This window comes from Bombina bombina, chromosome 6 (genome assembly GCF_027579735.1).
Source record: "Bombina bombina isolate aBomBom1 chromosome 6, aBomBom1.pri, whole genome shotgun sequence".
Classification (NCBI taxonomy): domain Eukaryota; kingdom Metazoa; phylum Chordata; class Amphibia; order Anura; family Bombinatoridae; genus Bombina; species Bombina bombina.
In genome coordinates, this window is record NC_069504.1 from 293837415 (window position 1) to 293858172 (window position 20758).

At 34.9% G+C, this 20758-nt stretch overlaps 1 protein-coding gene across 1 annotated transcript in view; it reads left to right on the forward strand.

The window, feature by feature from the left end:
- Nucleotides 1-529: 529 nt before the first annotated feature.
- Nucleotides 530-20758, forward strand: part of EPYC (epiphycan) — a 102895-nt gene continuing 82666 nt past the window's right edge. Inside the window, exons 1-2 of the mRNA XM_053716911.1 lie at nt 530-659; nt 2590-2766. Of these exons, the coding sequence (XP_053572886.1) occupies nt 2599-2766 (168 nt within the window). The 5' untranslated portion in view covers nt 530-659; nt 2590-2598. The remainder of the gene's footprint in view (nt 660-2589; nt 2767-20758) is intronic.

Here is a 20758-nt window from a genome sequence, read left to right on the forward strand (position 1 = left end):
CAGTTAAACAGGTGTATTTATAAGATGTAAGCCTTGTTGCATACATGTAATCCATGAAGTTAAAAGTTTGACAACTTGAGATCTCTTAATTTTATTATACCGAATACATAAAGGTATTAGGCAAAATATCCCCAGTAAAATATTATTCTATCTGGATGTTACTTTTGTCTGTCCTAAAGTATTTGAAATAGGGTCAAATGTATTGAAATCATATTACTAAATGTAATTATAATATCTACAATACATTTAAGATATGTCTATATCATTAACTATTCCAATTATTATTTGTAAATATATATATATATATATATATATATGTATATATATATATATTCTGATTTTTTTAAAAATCATTAAGCTTCTAAGCTTGTTTGTGTTTGTGTGTATAAATAATTATAGGTATGTATACATTAATATATCATTAAAAGGAACTTAGAAATCCAAAGCGCTATTACAATATGTCATTATCCAAATAAAGTGTATATTGAATATTGAATATCTAAAACCAGGTGAAGGGCAAGTCACAATGAGATCTTTAAACTGGAGGATAGGATTTCCATCCTCCCCCAGACTGGAATGTTTTACCATTGGTCAGTGTGAAGTAACATTCAAACTGCAGGCAAACTAACCTTAAGCCATTTCAGAAGTTAGGACTCAAGGTAAGTGTAAAATGTATTTTCCCCTTTTACTACTGATTTAAATAATTTACCTAATCTTTAAATGGGCAGATTATCAGTACCTTTGTTATGGTAAACATAGCAATATATAAGGAAAACCTACTTACACAGAATATAAATTATAGTATCCAGATAAAAAAAAAAATACTAAATGAATTTATGATATCTGCAGTCTTTATGTCTTTGTTTGTATGTGTAACTCAAATAGCTACAATATTTTTAATACAGAGTATGGAAATTTACCAGTTATTCCCTGTAATTCAGATGTATCACTAATTCACTGATTGCAGGAATCAAAATTGTAATTGTATGTATGTAAGAAACACATTCCACTTTACAAAATATTTCTAAAAATTTAAACTGTGTTTATATATATATATATATACACATATATATTTATATATATATATATATGTATATATATATGTATAAGTTTCTACATCTTTCTATCTACCTTTTTAACTTTCTATATATTCTTAAATTATACTTTTTAATATTTGAAGAAATACATCTAAATATCAGCACTTTCTTTTCAATGAATCTATTTCATGCAGAGTACTCCTGATTCAGACTCTTCATAGAATATCCATGAGAACCCAACATAAAAGGGATCTTTGTGCAATTCTCTGTTCCCAGAGGAATTTCATATCCTCATGACTAAATCTGGTTCATAAAGACTTTCTTTCAAGCAAGTGAAATATAGTTTGTGTGTCAGTGCATTCGGGTACATGAATTCATAATGTTATTGAATTGAACTAGCTAGAAATTGTAGATGAATAGAATATCATCATATCATATCATATCATCATTCCAAGACTAGCTTCTTCAAAAACTGACATTCTAAGAAGGATCAAGTTGCTCATATTTATTTGCCTAAGTATCAGACATATGGTTAATATGGGAACACCTGATAGACTCTTTTTCCTGGTATCAGTATCATTCTTATAGCAACATAAATTAAAGTGTTCAAAGTATTTCACATGTTTATTTAACAACTTAGCAACTCAATAGTTAAATATACATGGCAGAAAAAAATATGCTTTGTTTTTTTGTTTCAGCTCACTTATATTGTTTAACAGATCATTTTTTTAGCAATAGTGAAAAATACTCAGATTGTCCAACAGTTACTAATGACAGTGTATAAAAACTATTCACATGAAGATATTCTCCCTTTTGAACATCCTAAAAACTAATAAAGTATTTTGGAACATCGCCATCTTCATGGTACATTGATGATATATATATATATGTATATTGCTTAATAAACAATATCAAGTGCAACTTTATTAAACAATATTTAGTGCAACCAAATCCCCCATAGCTTTAATCTAAAATTAATGAAATATATGTAGTGCAGGCACATATAATACTTTCCTTGGAAAAGATGTTACTGTATGCTTATTTATATATTATGCATATATCAGTTTATTTTAAAAAAAAAAGTGAACTTTTTCTATTAAAGATCATTTTAAATATTACAAAAAATGTGTTTTCCATATGAGTGAGCTAAAGTTGACATGTGTCATGCTACAGTATTATCATTGCTATGCACTATCATCACTAGTTTCACAATGGGTGTTAAGGTTTTCTTCTCCTCTTCATTGAAAGCTAAGGGAATAATACTAATACTGGTACCAGGTGTTGGGCAAGACACAACTCTGCTCTGAGAAAAGGTGAAATCTTGTTTCATCTAATTAGCAAAATAAATTAAAATACTTTATTATTTAAACAAACAAAATATACCTTGCTAGTATTTAAGAGATGATGTAGAGGAAAGTTAGACATTGCATATCTTTTTAACTAATTCATTGACTTATAAGGTTTTGCTGCCTAAGGTCCAATGTAAAGTATTTTCTTTGTACACAAGTATAACTATTATAATGTTTTTTATTGATTATTCTTCCCACCGAAGCTTTGAAGAATGAAGACTTTTGCAAATGTTTTCCTGGGACTTTTTATTCTCAAAGCATCTATAGCTGCTCCTCCAACAGATAGCATTAACTATGATACCGATACATATGATGTTGATCTAGAAGATTTGGATAAGATCTACGATTATAATGAAGGACTTTCTGTCGATCATGGAGAGGTAAATTTGACATCTTGTTTACAAATAATGTTGAGTATTGATTGCAGTTTGTTGTAGTTTGTCGTAGTTTATCATAATACAATGAACATGTGAGATTTTAAACTGTTAAAAGTCAACTCTGCAAGGTTTTACTTTATTTACTTGGATTGTGTTATTTCAAAAAAACAACCTTTTAAAGACAGTACTAGTTTCAAAACAATGTTAATTCATGCAGGACTATTTGCAGTGATATAAAAATGAAATGAGCTGTTTATAATAGTTAGCATTGATAAGTTATTCTACATGCAGATATTAGGTGCATTTAAGCTTTTGAGAACCAGTTAGGTTATTTTGGCAATAACTGTGGAGTATTTATGAATAAAATATGTAAAAACAGAATAAATAGGTTGGAATCTTTACTACCTGACAACTGATTAATTACAGCTAAACAAAACGGAGCACTGTCAAAGACTGTGTTCAATGGAAGCTTTCCATGTTGTCTGACTTAAAGTTCCACAAGGAAACAGCACAAATATTTTCTTTCTGTAGAAACTGAGAAGCAAAGAGTAAGAAAACACTGCATGTAGTTGTATAGCCTTGAATAGTAATATTAGGCTGCTGGGGAAGGGTTTCTTTCTGTTTTTTTACAATTTGAAATGGTTTTGATGGCTTACATTTAGAAGATCTTGCAAAATATATATATATTTGTGAATAAGTAGATTAATATTTAAATTAATAAAATAAATGGTCCAAGCCAAATTAAATGCACATGTTTCTGGTATAATTGGTTTCTAAAAAAAACACGATAATCAATTAACAATTTATTTAATGACATATATATTTGAAAGCAAAATGGTAAATTTAATTTTCAGAATTTCATATTAGAATTAGAATTTAGATATTTATATATATTATAAAAAACATGACTTTCCTTTTATGCAAATACTTTCCTCAACAAACATTTCATGAGCTAACAGATAGGGCTGATGCATTCAGCAACCCTCTATTTTGGCAGTATCTGGGTGTCACCACAACTGAGACATGACAAGTGAGGCAGTGATGAGGAGCGAACCATAAAATGCAGTTAGGAAGTGTGCTGCAATGCAGTTTTCAGTCCAGAATCCCTTGAATCTCTTTTGCTCAGTGTGGTTAGGTTTTAAAATGGAAATTTCATAGCTCTTGAGCATTAAAGGTCATTTTTGCTAAAGATATTGGTGTTTATCTTCTTCAGCACTTTATGACTTCAGCTTGCAGTGCCTGCCATATTTTTTGCTAAAGATATTGGTGTTTATCTTCTTCAGCACTTTATGACTTCAGCTTGCAGTGCCTGCCATATTTTTTGAACAAAAACACAGGGAACTTTTCCAATCATTGAGAAGCATAGTGGGAAGTGATTTTTTTCATGTGGGGTTCAAATTCTAAACCAATCCAATCCATTAAAACAATGTTTTACATAGTTTCAAGAGGATTTGCACCAAAATGTTGTGAACATAATATACTTCATTGTCAGTTTTTCTTATGATTTTTTTTTGGGCTTTTCTCTTTTAACATTCTTGACTATTTGAAAACCCAAATAGCACATTTTATCTTTTTAATAATACCTTTGGATTTGCCTTTGGATTATATTTTCTAACACATCTTTACAGAGCTTCCAGGATATATAATTGGGCAGTGTTGTATGTTTTCTTAGCATTCTTTTGGGTTTTCAGAATATTTAAATATCCTTACTGCAAGTTAAGTCCAGAAATGGGTGTCTCCCTACAATATTTTTAGATTCATTAATTGGTGAATAGTATAAATAAGATGTGCTTTAGATACAGTGCTTTTCCATCTTTTGTATGATGTACACAGACAGCTAATTATCACTTAAAAGCACAACAAAATAGGGCCTACAGTACTTAGCAGTTGGTATCATGTTCAAATTGATCTGTATTTATGTTAGCATCTATTTTGTGTGATGTTCTTCAAGAATGTATGTTGTACATATGGTTTGATCTTTAGTGCATTGCTGTAATGACATTATTTTGTTGTCACATTTGTACCTTATGTTAGCGCTGTGCTTTATAAGCTTATTTTGATTTATATGCATTCATAGGGGCCTATCTATCAAGCTCTGAATGGAGCTTGATGCCCTGTGTTTCTGGCGAGCCTGCAGGCTCGCCAGAAACAGCAGTTATGAAGCGGCAGTCACAAAGACCGCTGCTCCATAACCCTGTCCACCTGCTCTGAGCAGGCGGACAGGAATCGCAACAATTCAACCCGATCGAGTATGATCGGGTTGATTGACACCCCCTGCTGGTGGCCCATTGGCCGCGAGTCTGCAGGGGGCGGCGTTGCACCAGCAGCTCTTGTGAGCTGTTGGTGCAATGTTAAATGCGGAGAGCGTATTGCTCTCCGCATTTAGCGAGGTCTTGCGGACCTGATCCGCACTGTCGGATCAGGTCCGCAAGATCTTTGATAAATAGGGGCCATAGTCTGCAATCTGCTATGTTAAAAAACAATGTAATTTTGTATTTTTCTTAGCTAATTGATTTATGTTCTATATAATACAGCATTCAATGTGCCTTACTTCAACATCTTAAGCTACTGTTTATTTATTCTATCTCTTTATTTTAAACTAGATACTTATTTAAATTCGCTATTTTCTTTTGGCTCCTGTTCTTGCCTACACTCCTTGCTTCTGTGGGGCCGATTTAAGTTCTGTATGGAGCTTGATGCCCCTGTTTTCGCGCGAGCCTTCAGGCTCGCCGTAAACAGTAGTTATGAAGCAGCGGTGTAAGGACCGCTGCTTCATAACTTGTCCGCCTTACCTGAGGCCGCAGACAGAAATCAACCCGATCAAATACGATCAAGTTGATTGACACCCTCTGCTAGCGGCCGATTGGTCGCGAATCTGCAGGGGGCGGCATTGCACCAGCTAGTGGAATGATAAATGCTGACAGCGTATGCTATCGGTATTTATTTATGTGCAGCAGACATGATACGCTACATCGTATCATGTCCGCTCGCACTATGATAAATCTACCCCTATGTATCATTCCACTAATTTCTTCTTTGCTCTAAACTATGAACAAATAAAAGCAAAATTTCAAAATTTGAATCACTTTATAGCTTACAGAAGTGTTCCTTTTTGTCTACATATATTTAATAACAGAAATTTCTGAGTAGAATCTTTGCTCTTTTTTTTATGTATATACAAAACTTTTCACTATCTACAAAAAAACAACATTTGAAATAAATATAATTACTCAATGTAATACATGCATTTTTATATCACATATTTATAAATTTCAGACAATGTAAACAAGGCTGTTGTGATGATTTAGCAAGACATTTTAGAGATGTTTTTTTTTATTATTTAAAGGGACAGTATATGTGTAAAACATTTTTTCCCTTAATAATAATAATAGAGTACCCTGTGAATAAATAACATAAAAATAATTGTCATGTGGTTGGTGCAGATGTGACAGTGGTATGGTGCAATCTTGCTACTAAGTTTGATGAACTGGCTAAGAAAATGTTTTAAGGAATATAAACCCACATTTTTCTTTTTTGATTCAGATAGAGCATGCAATTTTAAGCAACTTTCTAATTTACTCCTATTATAAAATTTTCTTCATTCTCCTAGAATATTTATTTGAAAAGGAAGGAATGTAAGCTTAGGAGCCAGACCATTTTTGTTTCAGCACCTGGGTAGCTCTTGCTGATTGGTGTCTAAATGTAGCCAGCAATCAGCAAGCGCTATTCAGGTCCTGAACCAAATATGGACTGGCTCCTAAGCTTACGTTCCTGCTTTCAAATAAAGATACCTAGAGAATGAAGAAATATTTATAATAGGAGTAAATTAGAAAGTTGCTTAAAACTGCATGCTCTATCTGATCTCATGTAAGAAAAAAAATTGTGTTTCATATCCTTTTAATACTGGTAAAGTAATGTTTGTCTGTAGTGTTTGAAATCATTGATTACTTGATTATATTATAGATTAAATACATATTATACATTATATAAAGTTGCATATATGAGATTTGCATTTGTAACACATTTTAATATATTGAGAAAATCTTGCTGTTAAAAAAATAAGTACACTTAATACAATACGAGAGTAGTGTTTGGTTGCATAAACCAGTTGCTTAGCACCTTTCAGGTTAGCCAGTGTGGTATGTTCATGTTCTTTCATTCACCCCACAGCTACACTTTCATGACACTCTCTTCCGCTCCCCAATATATGATCCCAGCTCACACACAATATTATCTTGCATTAAAGGGAAACTCACACTTATGCGTTTACATCCGGGACCCATCTCCTTCAACAGCATAAAACCTGATAATTACATCCGGTTTGCCATGGAGACTCCACACATTCGCAGATGCCCGGCTCGCCCCCTCTCTCGGCGTCCTGTGTTGCCTCTTCCCTTCGGCGTGTGTGCGGTGATGTCAAATGGGCGTACTTCAGTCACCTGACCTGCAGTGGGGTGTGATGGATTACAGCTTCTGCTCCGTGTGTGTGCACTCCCTCGATCACTTGAGTTAGACAAATATTAAAGATATAGGGGCACCACCACAGTGTGCAGTTAAAAGTTCCTTTATTTTTTCAAATAGAGTATGACAATTCATGTCAGTTACACAGCTCAGGTTGGAAAGGCATAGACTGCTCCCAGTGACCCACTGATGCGTTTTGGCTTGCTGGCCGTAATCGTAGTGTGGTCTGTTAGCCTCTGACAGCTCCTTTTAAATTAGTAGGCTTTTGCCCATTGGATAAAACCAAAAAACTGGGAATTAACCTCTGCCTCTTCAAATTTAATTTCAACAACAATTCATGTGTTCTGTAGCATAGTACTATTTCCCAATCACCCAATCTAGAGGAGAAATTCTGGAAATGTTTCAGAAACGAGTTGAGAGGGATTTGAACCAATTAGCGTATCGTGTAGATAAGAATAAGAGAAAAAAATTGACAAAGGCAGAACAAATAGCGTTGAAAAAGTTGGGAGAAAGAAAAGAATTGGTGATCAGGGCAGCAGACAAGGGGGGCTCGGTCGTAGTCATGGACCGAACCTTCTTTGTCAATGAAGCACTCAGACAATTAAACAATCCCTACCAATACAATAAACTTACTTTTAATCCTACATCAAGATTTCAAAATGAGCTAAGGCATCTAATTGACAATGGAATTGAAGGGGGTTACTTGGATAACAAAACCAAAGATTTTCTTTTAGTAGATCATCCTGTAATTCCTATCTTCAATTTCTTACCTAAAGTCCACAAATCGTTAAAAATTGTGGTAGGTAGGCTGATTATTAGTGGCATAAATTCTATCTTTGAACATCTTTCACAATGGTTGGATGAAATATTCCAACCATTAGTAAAACAGTTGCCAAGTTTCCTAAGATATACGAAGCAACTGTTAATTGAAATGGAAGCTATAGTCTGGGAAGAAAAGTTCAACTGGCTTACTATAGATGTAGTTTCGCTATATTCCTCTATTAAGCATGAGAAAGGTTTAGAGGCAATAAGGTATTTTTTACGTAGAAATAAACTATTCAGTGAAGGTTTTTGTCAGTATATTCTACGAGTAACTGAATTTTTGTTAACCCAAAACTTCTTCGCCTTCGAGGGAGATTTTTTCCTCCAGAGGTGTGGGACGGCTATGGGAGCAAAGTTTGCCCCATCCTATGCAAATTTGTTCATGGGATGGTGGGAGCTGTCCCACATCTTTGGAGGGGAATATCCTGAAAAGAGCCACATAGTGTATTATAGAAGATACATTGACGATCTTTTATTTGTGTGGTGTGGCAGTCCCTTGGAGGCAAAGAGGTTTGTGGAAAGGCTAAATAACAATGATGTGGGAATTAAGCTCACATTTGAGGTGGGCACTGAAAGCATTAATTATTTGGATGTCACCCTCAGAGGGAGAGATTAAGGGAAAGTAGAAGTTGAAATATTCAGAAAACCCATATCGGGCAATACAACTTTGCATGCTCACAGCAATCACCCGAATAGAGTTTTTAAGTCGGTAATTAGAGGTCAATATATACGACTTAAAAGAAATTGTACAAATAAAGATAGCTACAAGAAAAATGCCGAAGATCTTAATAAAAGGTTGAGGGAAAGAAGATATAAGCAAAAGGACATAGATTCTGTGAGATCACATATTGACGATAAGGATAGGTCCAATTTTTTGAGGTATAGAAATGTATCAAGAAAAAAATAAAAAGAAGAGGACAAATTGGTTACTTTTGTAACCCAGTATAGTAACCAATTTGAACAAGTCTGTAACATTGTCAAAAATAATTTACTGATGATGGATTAGAAGAGATAAATCCAAGAAATTGGAGATTTTCCTTTAGAAAGGGATTGTCCATAGGAAACAGGATAGTCCCTACCCAATTAAAATCAGATACCCCAAGGATGAGTTTGTGGTTAGAGCATAAAGGGGTTTTTAGGTGCAGTAATCTACACTGTAAAGCTTGTGAGAAATTGGATCTCAGATCAGGTTTCAAGAGTAGTGTAACAGGAGAAACTTTTGATCATAAAGAATGCTATAATTGTAGAGCTATATATTCTATTTACCTCTTAACATGTATAGATTGTGAGGTTCAGAACACGGGACTCACGACAAGAGAAGTAAGGTACAGAATCAGAGAGCACCTATCTAACATTAAATTAGGCAAATTGACCACACCACTGGTGCTCCATTTTAAGAATTACCATGATAAAAGTAGTAAATCCCTGAGATGGACTATAATAGATAATGTGAGAATGGAATCAATTTTAGCCAAAAGAGAGATATTTTGGATACACAGGCTGAAGACTAGGATGCCTTCTGGTTTGAATTCAGAATATGATGTAATTACTTTTTGGCAGTAGTCTTCAATCTGTGTATCTAAACAGTGCAAAAGGAAATAATATGGCATATCTATGTTTTTTTCAATAAATAGATGCTAGAAATACATACATATACAATATATGGTCCAGAGTTTTTTTAAAAGATAAATATACAGGTATTTATATATGTTTTCAAGCATATGTCTATGATAGACTTGTAAGTTTATACTTGAAATTAATTAAGAAAATTGAGCCTAATGATATGTATTTAAATTAATCCTGGGAATGTTTATTGATCTAAGCAAATCAATACACATATGCTTAGTTAGTCCACAGTACACTAATAAGTTAACGTATGTTTAGCAAATATGCAATGTATATAAATGAAATTGTGTAAACACATAAGGAAACTAACGATTGATAACATGAATAATCACAAAAAATAGAAATTTTTGAAAATATGATCACAATAGATTTTTGCAAATAGTACATGTATTTAGTTAATCTGCCAAAAAGAGTAGCATGTATATAAGAATGCTCATGAACCAAACAGGGTGATTTTGAAATAGTACTATGTTACAGAACACATGAATTGTTGTTGGAATTAAATTTGGAGAGGCAGAGGTTAATTCCCAGTTTTTTGGTTTTATCCAATGGGCAAAAGCCTACTAATTTAAAAGGAGTCGCCAGAGGCTAACAGACCACACTACGATTACGGCCAGCGAGCCGAAACGCGTCAGTGGGTCACTGGGAGCAGCCTATACCTTTTCAACCTTAGCTGTGTAACTGACATGAATTGTCATACGCTATTTGAAAAATAAAGGAACTTTTAACTGCACACTGTGGTGGTGCCCCTATATCTTTAATATTTGTCTAACTCTAGTGTTTGGTTGCACCAACACTACTAGATGAAGAAGTGGAAAACTGGTACAGAAAGGCATCTGCTCAGTATCTATTTTAGCTTTGATTGTTTTTAAAATATTTTAGCAAAATTACAAGTTTTGCAGTATGGCTATATCGCTGAAAAATTGGTCATATTGCGCGGAATATGCAGGTCTTCCGTATTACAAGTTGCAGCAGTACGGCTATGCACTCAAAAAATGACTTTTGAGTGCTGGATTTTCATTGCGCCTGTATTACAGGTTGTGCAGTCCGGCTATAACGCTAGCATTATAGTCTATACTGCCGCAATCTATTCCGCCATCTGAGACCAGTAGTTATGGATTTTGTGAAAACATTTTTTCACAAAACTCATAACTAAAATGTTACAAAGTACACTAACATCCATAAACTACCTATTAACCCCTAAACTGCCACCCCGCATTGCTAACACCTAAATAAACCTATTAACCCCTAAACCGCCGGCCTCCCATATCGCTACTACTATAATAAACATACTAAACCCTAAACCGCTGCCCCCCACATCACTACTACTATAATAAACCTATTAACGCCTAAACCGCCGGCCCCCCACATCGCTAAAACTATAATAAACATATTAACTCCTAAACCACCGCCCCCATATCGCTACTACTATAATAAACCTATTAACCCCTAAACTGCCAGCCCCCCACATCACTAATAATACAATAAACCTATTAACCCCTAAACCACCACCCCCCACAATGCAATAAACCTAATTAAACTATTAACTCCTAAACCGCCATCCCCCCGCAACGCAAATAACTAATTTCATCACTAAACCCCCTAACCTAAAACCCCCTAAATTAACCCCAATTACATAAATTAAAAAATACTAAATTAAAATTAAAACAAAAAATCCTAACATAACTTTTAAAACAAAACTAAGATTAATTTTAAATAAATAAATCTAAAATTACAAAAAATAAAAAAGTCTAAAATTACAGAAAAAAATGAACCAAATTATCAAAAATAAAAAAATTAAACTTAATCTAATACCCCTATAAAAATAAAAAAGCCCCCAACATAAAAACACCCCCTAATCTAACACTAAACTGCCAATAACCCTTAAAAGGGCCATTCGCCATTTGTAGGGCAGTGCCCTAATTTAAATACCTCTTTTTTAAACTCAAAAATACAAATTAATACCTAACAGTAAACCCCCTAAACCACCAAACCCCCAAAATAAAAAAAACTAACAAATACCTAAGCTACCTAAGCAATCAGCTCTTTTACAGCCCATTAAAATAAAAAAATCCCTAATCTAAAAAAAAACCCACCCCAAAAAATAAAAAAAAGCCTATGTCTAACCCCTGAAGTCCGGCGGTGAAGGTCTTCTTCCAGGCGGCGACATCTTCATCCAGCACTGGGACCTCTTCTATCTTCATCCAGGGCGATGACAGAACAGAGCGGAGGTGGCCGCGGAACAGGACCAACGTGGAGGATCCTCTTCATGCGATCGATGCAGTACACTGAAGCTTGAATGCAAGGTACCCATTTTATATTTTGGCTACCTTGCATTCCTATTGGCTGAAAAATTCAAATCAGCCAATAGGATGAGAGCTACTGAAATCATATTGGTTGATTTGTACTTTAGGAATGGTGAGTACCTATTTTGGGGTTAGATTTAGGCTTTTTTTTTAGATTAGGGATTTTTTATTTTAATGGGCTACAAAAGAGCTGATTGCCCCTTTAAGGGCAATGCACATACAAATGGCCCTTTAGGGGCAATGTGTATCTTAGGTTTTTTTAGTGTTAGGTTTTTTATTTTGGGGGGTTTGGTGAGTTGGGGGGTTTACTGTTAGCGGTTAATTTGTATTTTTGAGGTAAAATAGCTGTTTAACGTATGGCAATGCCCCACAAAAGGCCCTTTTAAGGGCTATTGGTAGATTAGTGTTAGATTAGGGGTGTTTTTATTTTGGGAGGCTTTTTATTTTTATAGGGGTATTAGATTAGGTTTATTTTTTTATTTTTGATCATTTGGGGGGTTTTTTCTGTAATTTTAAACTTTTTTATTTTTTGTAATTTTAGATTTATTTATTTTAATTTAATCTTAGTTTTTTTCAAGTAATAATAGGATTTTTTAATTTTAATTTTAACTTAGTATTTTTTTATTTTACGTAATTGGGGTTAATTTAGGTAGTGTTAGGTTAGCGGGTTTAGTGATTAAATTAGTTATTTGTGCTGTGGGATGGTGGTTTAGGGGTTAATAGTTTAATTAGGTTTATTGCGTTGTGGGGGTGGCGGTTTAGGGGTTAATAGGTTTATTTTATTAGTAGCGATGCGGGGGGCTGGCGGTTTAGGGGTTACTAAGTTTCTTTTATTAGTAGCAAACTGGAGGGCCGGCAGTTTAGGGGTTAATAGGTTTACTATAGTAGTAGCAATGTGGGGGCCCGCAGTTTAGGGGTTAATAGGTTTATTATAGTAATAGCGATGTCGGGGGGTGGAGGATTAGGGGTATTTAGACTGGGGGTTTATGTTACGGTGTTTGGTTTTTACATAACTTTCTTTTCCACATAGACATCAATGGGGATTGCATTACGGTGATCGCTATTCCGCGATCGTAGGTGTTAGTTTTTTTCTAACAATTTCTCTCCATTGATGTCTATGGGGGAAAACGTGCACAAGCACATCAAGTCAGGCCTTTTGGTTTTGTGCGGTATGGAACTTATTGCACCATACTGTACAACAAATGAAAGTTTTTTTGTAACTTGTAATGGTAGCGCTATGGAGAGTGTGATACTACTCAATTTTTTGCGTTATTTATGTACCCGGTTTAGCGCACAACTTGTAATCTAGGTCTTTGTTAATACTGAATATTAAGTTACAGTATATTTAGATTTCTTGATTGGTTTTGAATGAGAAACACAGTTTTTTTATGTAATGGACGTGTAATATGTAATTTTTATTGCATTGCTGGGAAATTATAATGGGTTATAGTATTTTAAGTTGGTACAGGTGTTTGGTCATGACATCCAATATTCATTAAAGTAACTGGAAACTACAATCCAAACTGAATATTAAAGTACACTGCAATTATATCACTTGCTGTTTGAGCTATAATTTAATCTGCTTTGTCATTAATAATACCACATGCTATGCAGTAAGTGATGTAATTTTTCACATGACCTATGATGTCATCCCTTATATCATTGATTTCATCAACAAGACTTCAAAGATGGAAACCTTTTTTTCCCATTTTTCCTGACTTGTGAATATTTGAGGAATTACACAAACTCATGCAATTATTTTTTTATTTTTGTTTTTTTATAATGTAATTTTTTTTTGTGATCATTTGAGCTTATCTGCTTTGCAGTAACTTATGCTAGTTTAACACTTTCTCTACCACATACTATTTATCTGCATATATTTATATAAATCTTCTGTAAGTAACTTTGAATATTTTCTGAAGCAAGTCAGTAGGTTAAACAACCTTATCTCCTTAGTATAAGTATAATAAAACACCAGGGAAAATATTTTTTCATCTTTTAACTACATCTTATGTTTTATCTTAACATTTTTCTTAATAGAAAAAAATGTAATGAATAACCTGAAAGATTTGACATCAAGGTTGTCAGTTTAAGATGTTTAAAATTCAAGATTTACAAATAATTTGGTTTTGTGGAACATAGAACTAATATGTTTTACATAGGAATATACCACCTTATTTCTGTCTGTATAAAGCAACGTTGGAACATACTATATTACTTCAACCTATTAAGCATTATTTGGACAGTATTGCACTGCATAAATTAGTATATTGCTATTATAATAATGAGAAAAAGGCAATAAACCATTTAAGACAGAGAGATCATCTTTAAAAGTATAGTACTTTACTTTAAAAAAATTGCAAAGAAAGTCAACTTATCAGTGAGTGCAGTTTACTACACCACCAAAAGGCACAACCGGAAGAGATCTGGCAGACCCAAAGTCACAGTGGAAAAAGAAGACATGTTTCTGAGAGTCAACAGCTTGTGTGATAGGTGGCTCACAGAACAGCAGCTTCATGCACTTCTTAACAATGGTCAGAGAAAGGAAGTCTCACATTTAGCTGTGAAGAAAAAACTTCAAGCTGCAGGTTTGAATGATGGAGCAGATAACAACATTTAATTCTTGGTTAGATAGGTGGTGCAGGGAAAGAGGATGTTAAAGGAACAGAGTATCTGAGAGAGGAGTCCAAGTGCTTTATTAGAAATCATTTAAACTAATAAAGGGAGTAGCATTAATATAACCACCTGCCCCCCACAAAACTGTTAGTCCAAGTAACAATTCTAAAAATTCTAGTAGAAAAATTATTTGTGCCATGAACACAAATGCTTGCAGCTTAGGAAATAAATGACCTGAACTCACTTCAATAATGACTAGAGACAACTTGGATTTAGTAGTTATAAGAGAAACATGGAACAATGATTAGCCTGACTGGGAAATAGTCATACCTGGATACAGGTTATTTAAAAATAACAGAGTAGGAAAGAAAGGTGGAGGAGTTGCTCTGTATGTAAATGAAAATATAAAGGTTACCAAAATTGTGGGAACAAATGATGAGGTGGAAAGTATTTGTAAATTGGAGATAAAAATGGTTTTAGAATAGGGGTTGTATATAGGCCTCCATTGCAGGATGAAAAACTGGACAATCTGTTATTAGAATAATTAACCAAAATGACCATGAAGGGTAAGGTTATAGTAATGGGGGATATAGACTGGAAGATTCCTTCTGCTAGATCAGCTAGAAGCAGGTATATGGTGTTGGGGAATCACTTGAGCAATTAGTTAAGGAACCAACTCGTAAGGAAGCTATATTAGATGTAATACGTACAAACAGTGATACAGTTTCAGATGTGTCTGTAGGTGAGAACTTAGGATCCAGTGATCATAAGTCTGTTTGGTTTAGTATTCATGTGCAGAAACTGTCCACCCAGACTAAAATGAAAGTTTTAGACTTTAGGAAGGCAGATTTTTCATTAATGGGACAATACCTAAAAAAACTATTTTAAAGGGAAAACTCTTATTACAGGGGTTCAAGAACAGTGGGAATTTGTGAAAGGTGCCATTTTAGATGCAACCACACACTGTATTAGAGATGTCTGTAAAAGTAAAAGAAGGCGGAAACCAATTTGGTTTTCCAAAGAAGTAGCACATGCTGTAAAGACAAAAAAGATAGCTTATAAGAATTACGGACACACACAATCAGATGATGATATGAAAATATGGAGACTCCAACAAAAAAAAGACTAAGCAGTTAATTAGGAAGGTTAAAGATCATGCAGAAGAGAAGATAGCACAGTCAGTAAAACATGGGAAAAAATTATTCTTTAGATATATTAGTGTAAGAAGAAAAAATAAGGTAAGAATAGTAAAATTGAAAACAGTTGATGGTAGAAGAATAGAAGGAAATAAGCAAATTGCAGACTGTCTCAATGATTACTTCTGTTCTGTTTTCACAAAAGATTGTGAAAATAGAATGTCTACATTAAGGGATTTCCACGAAAAATAGAAACGATCTTAACACTAATCTTTTTACAGAGGATATGGTTTTGTTAGCATTATCAAAAATAAATGATAAAAAGTCAGTGGGTCCTGAAAATATTCATCCCAGGATTTTAAAAGAACTTTGATCAGTGCTAACTGTCCCATTAACTGATCTGTTTAATCAGTCACTATTAACAGGAGCTGTTTCAGATGATTGGAGAATAGCAAATGTAATACCTCTTCATAAAAAGGGCAGTAGGGAAGAATCTGGTAACTACAGCCCAGTTAGTTTAACTTCAGTAGTGGGGAAATTATAAAAAAAAAAGCCTCTTAAAAGAAAGAAGTATTACTTACATAAAGACAAACAATTTAGAGGACCAAAATCAGCATGGTTTTACTTCAGGGAGATCATGTCAGACTAAGCAAATTGACTTCTTTGATTATGTAACAAAAGTATTAGACAAGGGTGGAACAGATGATGTAGCATATCTAGATTTCAGCAAATCATTTGACACCATCTCACACAACAAACTAATTCACAAACTGTATCTCCTTGGTCTAGACTCAAACATTGTGAAATGGATAGAATACTGGCTTGAGGACAGAAAACAATCGGCTAGATTACGAGTCTTGCGTTAGGGTTAAAAAGCAGCGTTGAGAGGTCCCAACGCTGCTTTTTAACGCCCGCTGGTATTACAAGCCTGGCAGGTACAGGTGTACTGCTCACTTTTTTCTGCGACTCGAGCATACCGCAAATCCCCTTACGTCAATTGCATATCCTATCTTTTCCATGGGATTTGCCTAATGCTGGTATTACGAGTCTTGGAAAAAGTGAGCAGTAGACCCTCTCCTGTCAAGACTCCTACCGCATTTAAAAGTCAGTAGTTAAGAGTTTTATGGGCTAATGCCGTAACATAAAACTCTTAACTAAAGTGTAAAAAGTACACTAACACCCATAAACTACCTATTAACCCCTAAACCGAGGCCCCCCCGCACATCGCAAACAGTTAAATAAAATTTTTAACCCCTAATCTGCCGACCGGACATCGCCGCCACTGTAATAAATATATTAACCCCTAAACCACCGCACTCCCGCATCGCAAACACTAGTTTAATTTTATTAACCCCTAATCTGCCATCCCTAACATCGCTGACACCTACCTACATTTATTAAACCCTAATCTGCCAATCCCAATGTCGCCGCCATTATACTAAATGTATTAACCCCTAAACCTAAGTCTAACCCTAACCTCCCTAACTTAAATATAATTTAAAATAATCGAAAAAAAATTACTACAATTAACTAAATAATTCCTATTTAAAACTAAATACTTACCTATAAAATAAACCCTAAGCTAGCTACAATATAACTAATAGTTACATTGTAGCTATCTCAGGGTTTATTTTTATTTTACAGGCAACTTTGTATTTATTTTAACTAGGTACAATAGTTATTACATAGTTATTAACTATTTAATAACTTCCTAGTTAAAATAAGTACAAATTTACCTGTAAAATAAACCCTAACCTAAGTTACAATTACACCTAACACTACACTATAATTAAATTAATTACCTAAACTAACTACAATTAATTACAATTAAATTAAATTAACTAAAGTACGAAAAAAACAAATACTAAATTACAGAAAATAATAAAATAATTACAAGAATTTTAAACTAATTACACCCAATCTAATACCCCTAATAAAATAAAAAAGCCCCCCAAAATAATAAAAATCCCTACCCTATACTAAATTACAAATAGCCCTTAAAAGGGCTTTTTGTGGGGCATTGCCCCAAAGTAATCAGCTTTTTTACCTGTAAAAAAATACAATACCCCCCCAACATTAAAACCCACAACCCACACACCCAACCCTACTCTAAAACCCACCCAATCCCCCCTTAATAAAACCTAGCACTACCCCCTTGAAGATCATCCTACCTTGAGACGTCTTCACCCAACCGGGCAGAAGTAATCCTCCAGATGGGCAGAAGTCTTCATCCGATCCGGGCAGAAGAGGACCTCCAGACAGCCAGAAGTCTTCATCCAGACGGCATCTTCTATCTTCATCCATCCGGAGCGGAGCAGGTCCATCTTCAAGCCATCCGACGTGGAGCATCCTCTTCCAACCGATGACTAACACTAAATGACGGTACCTTTAAGTGACGTCATCCAAGATGGCGTCCCTTCAATTCTAATTGGCTGATAGAATTCTAATTAATTCGGAATTCGGAATTAAGGTAGAAAAAATCCTATTGGCTGATGCAATCAGCCAATAGGATTGAAGTTCAATCCTATTGAATGATCCAATGTCAGGGAATTGGTGTGTTTGGTACTGTACCTTTAAATATCACTACTACATACCCCTATATAAGGCTCCTCCTCAATCAACTCTCTGCTTGGTAATTTGATTCAGTTGTACTCTCAGACTTCTAGCAAAGAAACCTAGCCGTTCCCTGCTGTTTAGCTTGGATTCCAATACGCTAAGCCACCTTCTGATTCTATTTCCCCCTGTTTGGGATATCCTCTGTGTGCATCTCTACACGGGTGTGCATTGTCCTGATTTCAGCCGGAACCAAGCTGCCTGTCTCTGCAGCCGTTCCTCTCGCTGCACCGGGTGCGTGTGACGTCACACCCGGCTCGCCTCAGCACTATCAGCGTATGCAGCTCTCTCTCAACAACAAGCAGAGTCACATATCTCTGCAGCACATCCGGAACTGCTCTCTCACCTGGATTACCGGTCTGTATAACATACATAACATACATAACGTTACTGGTAAACTTTCATCCCTGCCTAATAGACTATGTATTCCAGGCTTACAATTTGAACTGTGATATTGTTTATTTGCTTTGGAACTCTCTTCACAAGCTCAACTATCACCAGCTTTTGCCTCTCTAATCTGGATACTGACTGTTTAGCTTACTACTTCTGTGAAGTCATTAACCCATTCTAGTCCTTATTCTGGGAATTAGATATGTATTTGATTCTTCCTTGATATCATACCTAACTCAGTGGTCACTCTAATTACACACTAGGATCTATTAATATCCTGACCTTCTATTACATTCAGTAAAGGCTTTGTGTGTGTGAGAGTGTGAGTTAAATTGTATATATTTGATTTGAATGGGATGGATGTTTGATATTCTCTGGCATAAGTTGCATCTCCAAACCTATAACAGTGCCCTTATTACTAAGTATCTTGCAGTTACTGATACTAAGCTATACATTTCAAGTTGCGTGACGATGGTAAGTGGTCTGAGGACGGGGGAGACCCCGAAAACGTTTACCAATAAAGGAGGTTGTAAACGGAGAGTGTCTTCCCTGTTATATATATATATATATATATATATATATATATATATATATATATATACAGTTGTGCTCATAAGTTTACTTACCCTCACAGAATGTATGATTTCTTGGCCATTTTACAGAGAATATGGATGATAACACAAACACTTTTCTTTCACTCATGGTTAGTGTTTGGCTGAAGACATGTATCATCAATCAACTGTGTTTACTCTTTTTAAATCATAATGACAACAGAAACTACCCAAATGACCGTGATCAAAAGTTTACATACCCTGGTGATTTTGGCCTTATAACATGCAAACAAGTTGACACAAAGGTGTTTGAATGGCTATTAAAGGTAACCATCATCACTTGTGATCTGTTTGCTTGTAATTAGTGTGTGTGTATAAAAGGTCAATGAGTTTCTGGACTCCTGACAGACCCTTGCATCTTTCATCCAGTGCTGTACTGAAGTTTCTGGATTCTGAGTCATGGGGAAAGCAAAAGATTTGTCAAAGGATCTGCGGGAAAAGGTAGTTGAACTATATAAAACAGGAAAGGGATATAAAAAGATATCCAAGGAATTGAGAATGCAAATCAGCAGTGTTAAAACTCTAATCAAGAAGTGGAAAATGAGGGGTTCTGTTTGATAACATACTGCATTCATCTTGCCATCATTTCTGACCAAATTTCCTGTGCCTTTGTAGCTCACACATCCCCAATACATCAGCGATACACCTCCGTATTTCACAGTAGGAATGGTGTACCTTTCATCATAGGCCTTGTTGACTCCTCTCCAAATGTAGCGTTTATAGTTGTGGCCAAAAAGCTCAATTTTGGTCTCATCACTCCAAATGACAGAAGGTTTGAGGCTTGTCTCTGTGCTGTTTGACATATTGTAAGTTGGATACTTTGTGGCATTTGCGTAGTAATGGCTTTCTTCTGGCGACTCGACCATGCAGCCCATCTTTCTTCAAGTGCCTCCTTATTGTGCATCTTGAAACAGCCACACCACATGTTTTCAGAGAGTCCTGTATTTCACCTGAAGTTATTTGTGGGTTTGTCTTTGCATCCCGAACAATTTTCCTGGCAGTTGTGGCTGGAATTTTAGTTGGTCTACCTGACCGTGGTTTGGTTTCAACAAAACCCCTCATTTTCCACTACTTGATTAGAGTTTGAACACTGCTGATTTGCATTTTCAATTCCTTGGATATCTTTTTATATCCCTTTCCTGTTGTATACAGTTCAACTACCTTTTCCTGCAGATCCTTTTACAATTCTTTTGCTTTCCCCATGACTCAGAATCCAGAATCATCATGCAGCATTGGATGAAAGATGCAAGGGTCTGTCAGGAGTCCAGAAAATCATTGACCTTTTATACACACACACACACTAATTACAAAAAAAAAGATCACAGGTGAGGATGGTTACCTTTAATAGCCATTCAAACCCTTTTGTGTCACCTTGTGTGCATAATATCAGGCCAAAATTACCAGGGTATGTAAA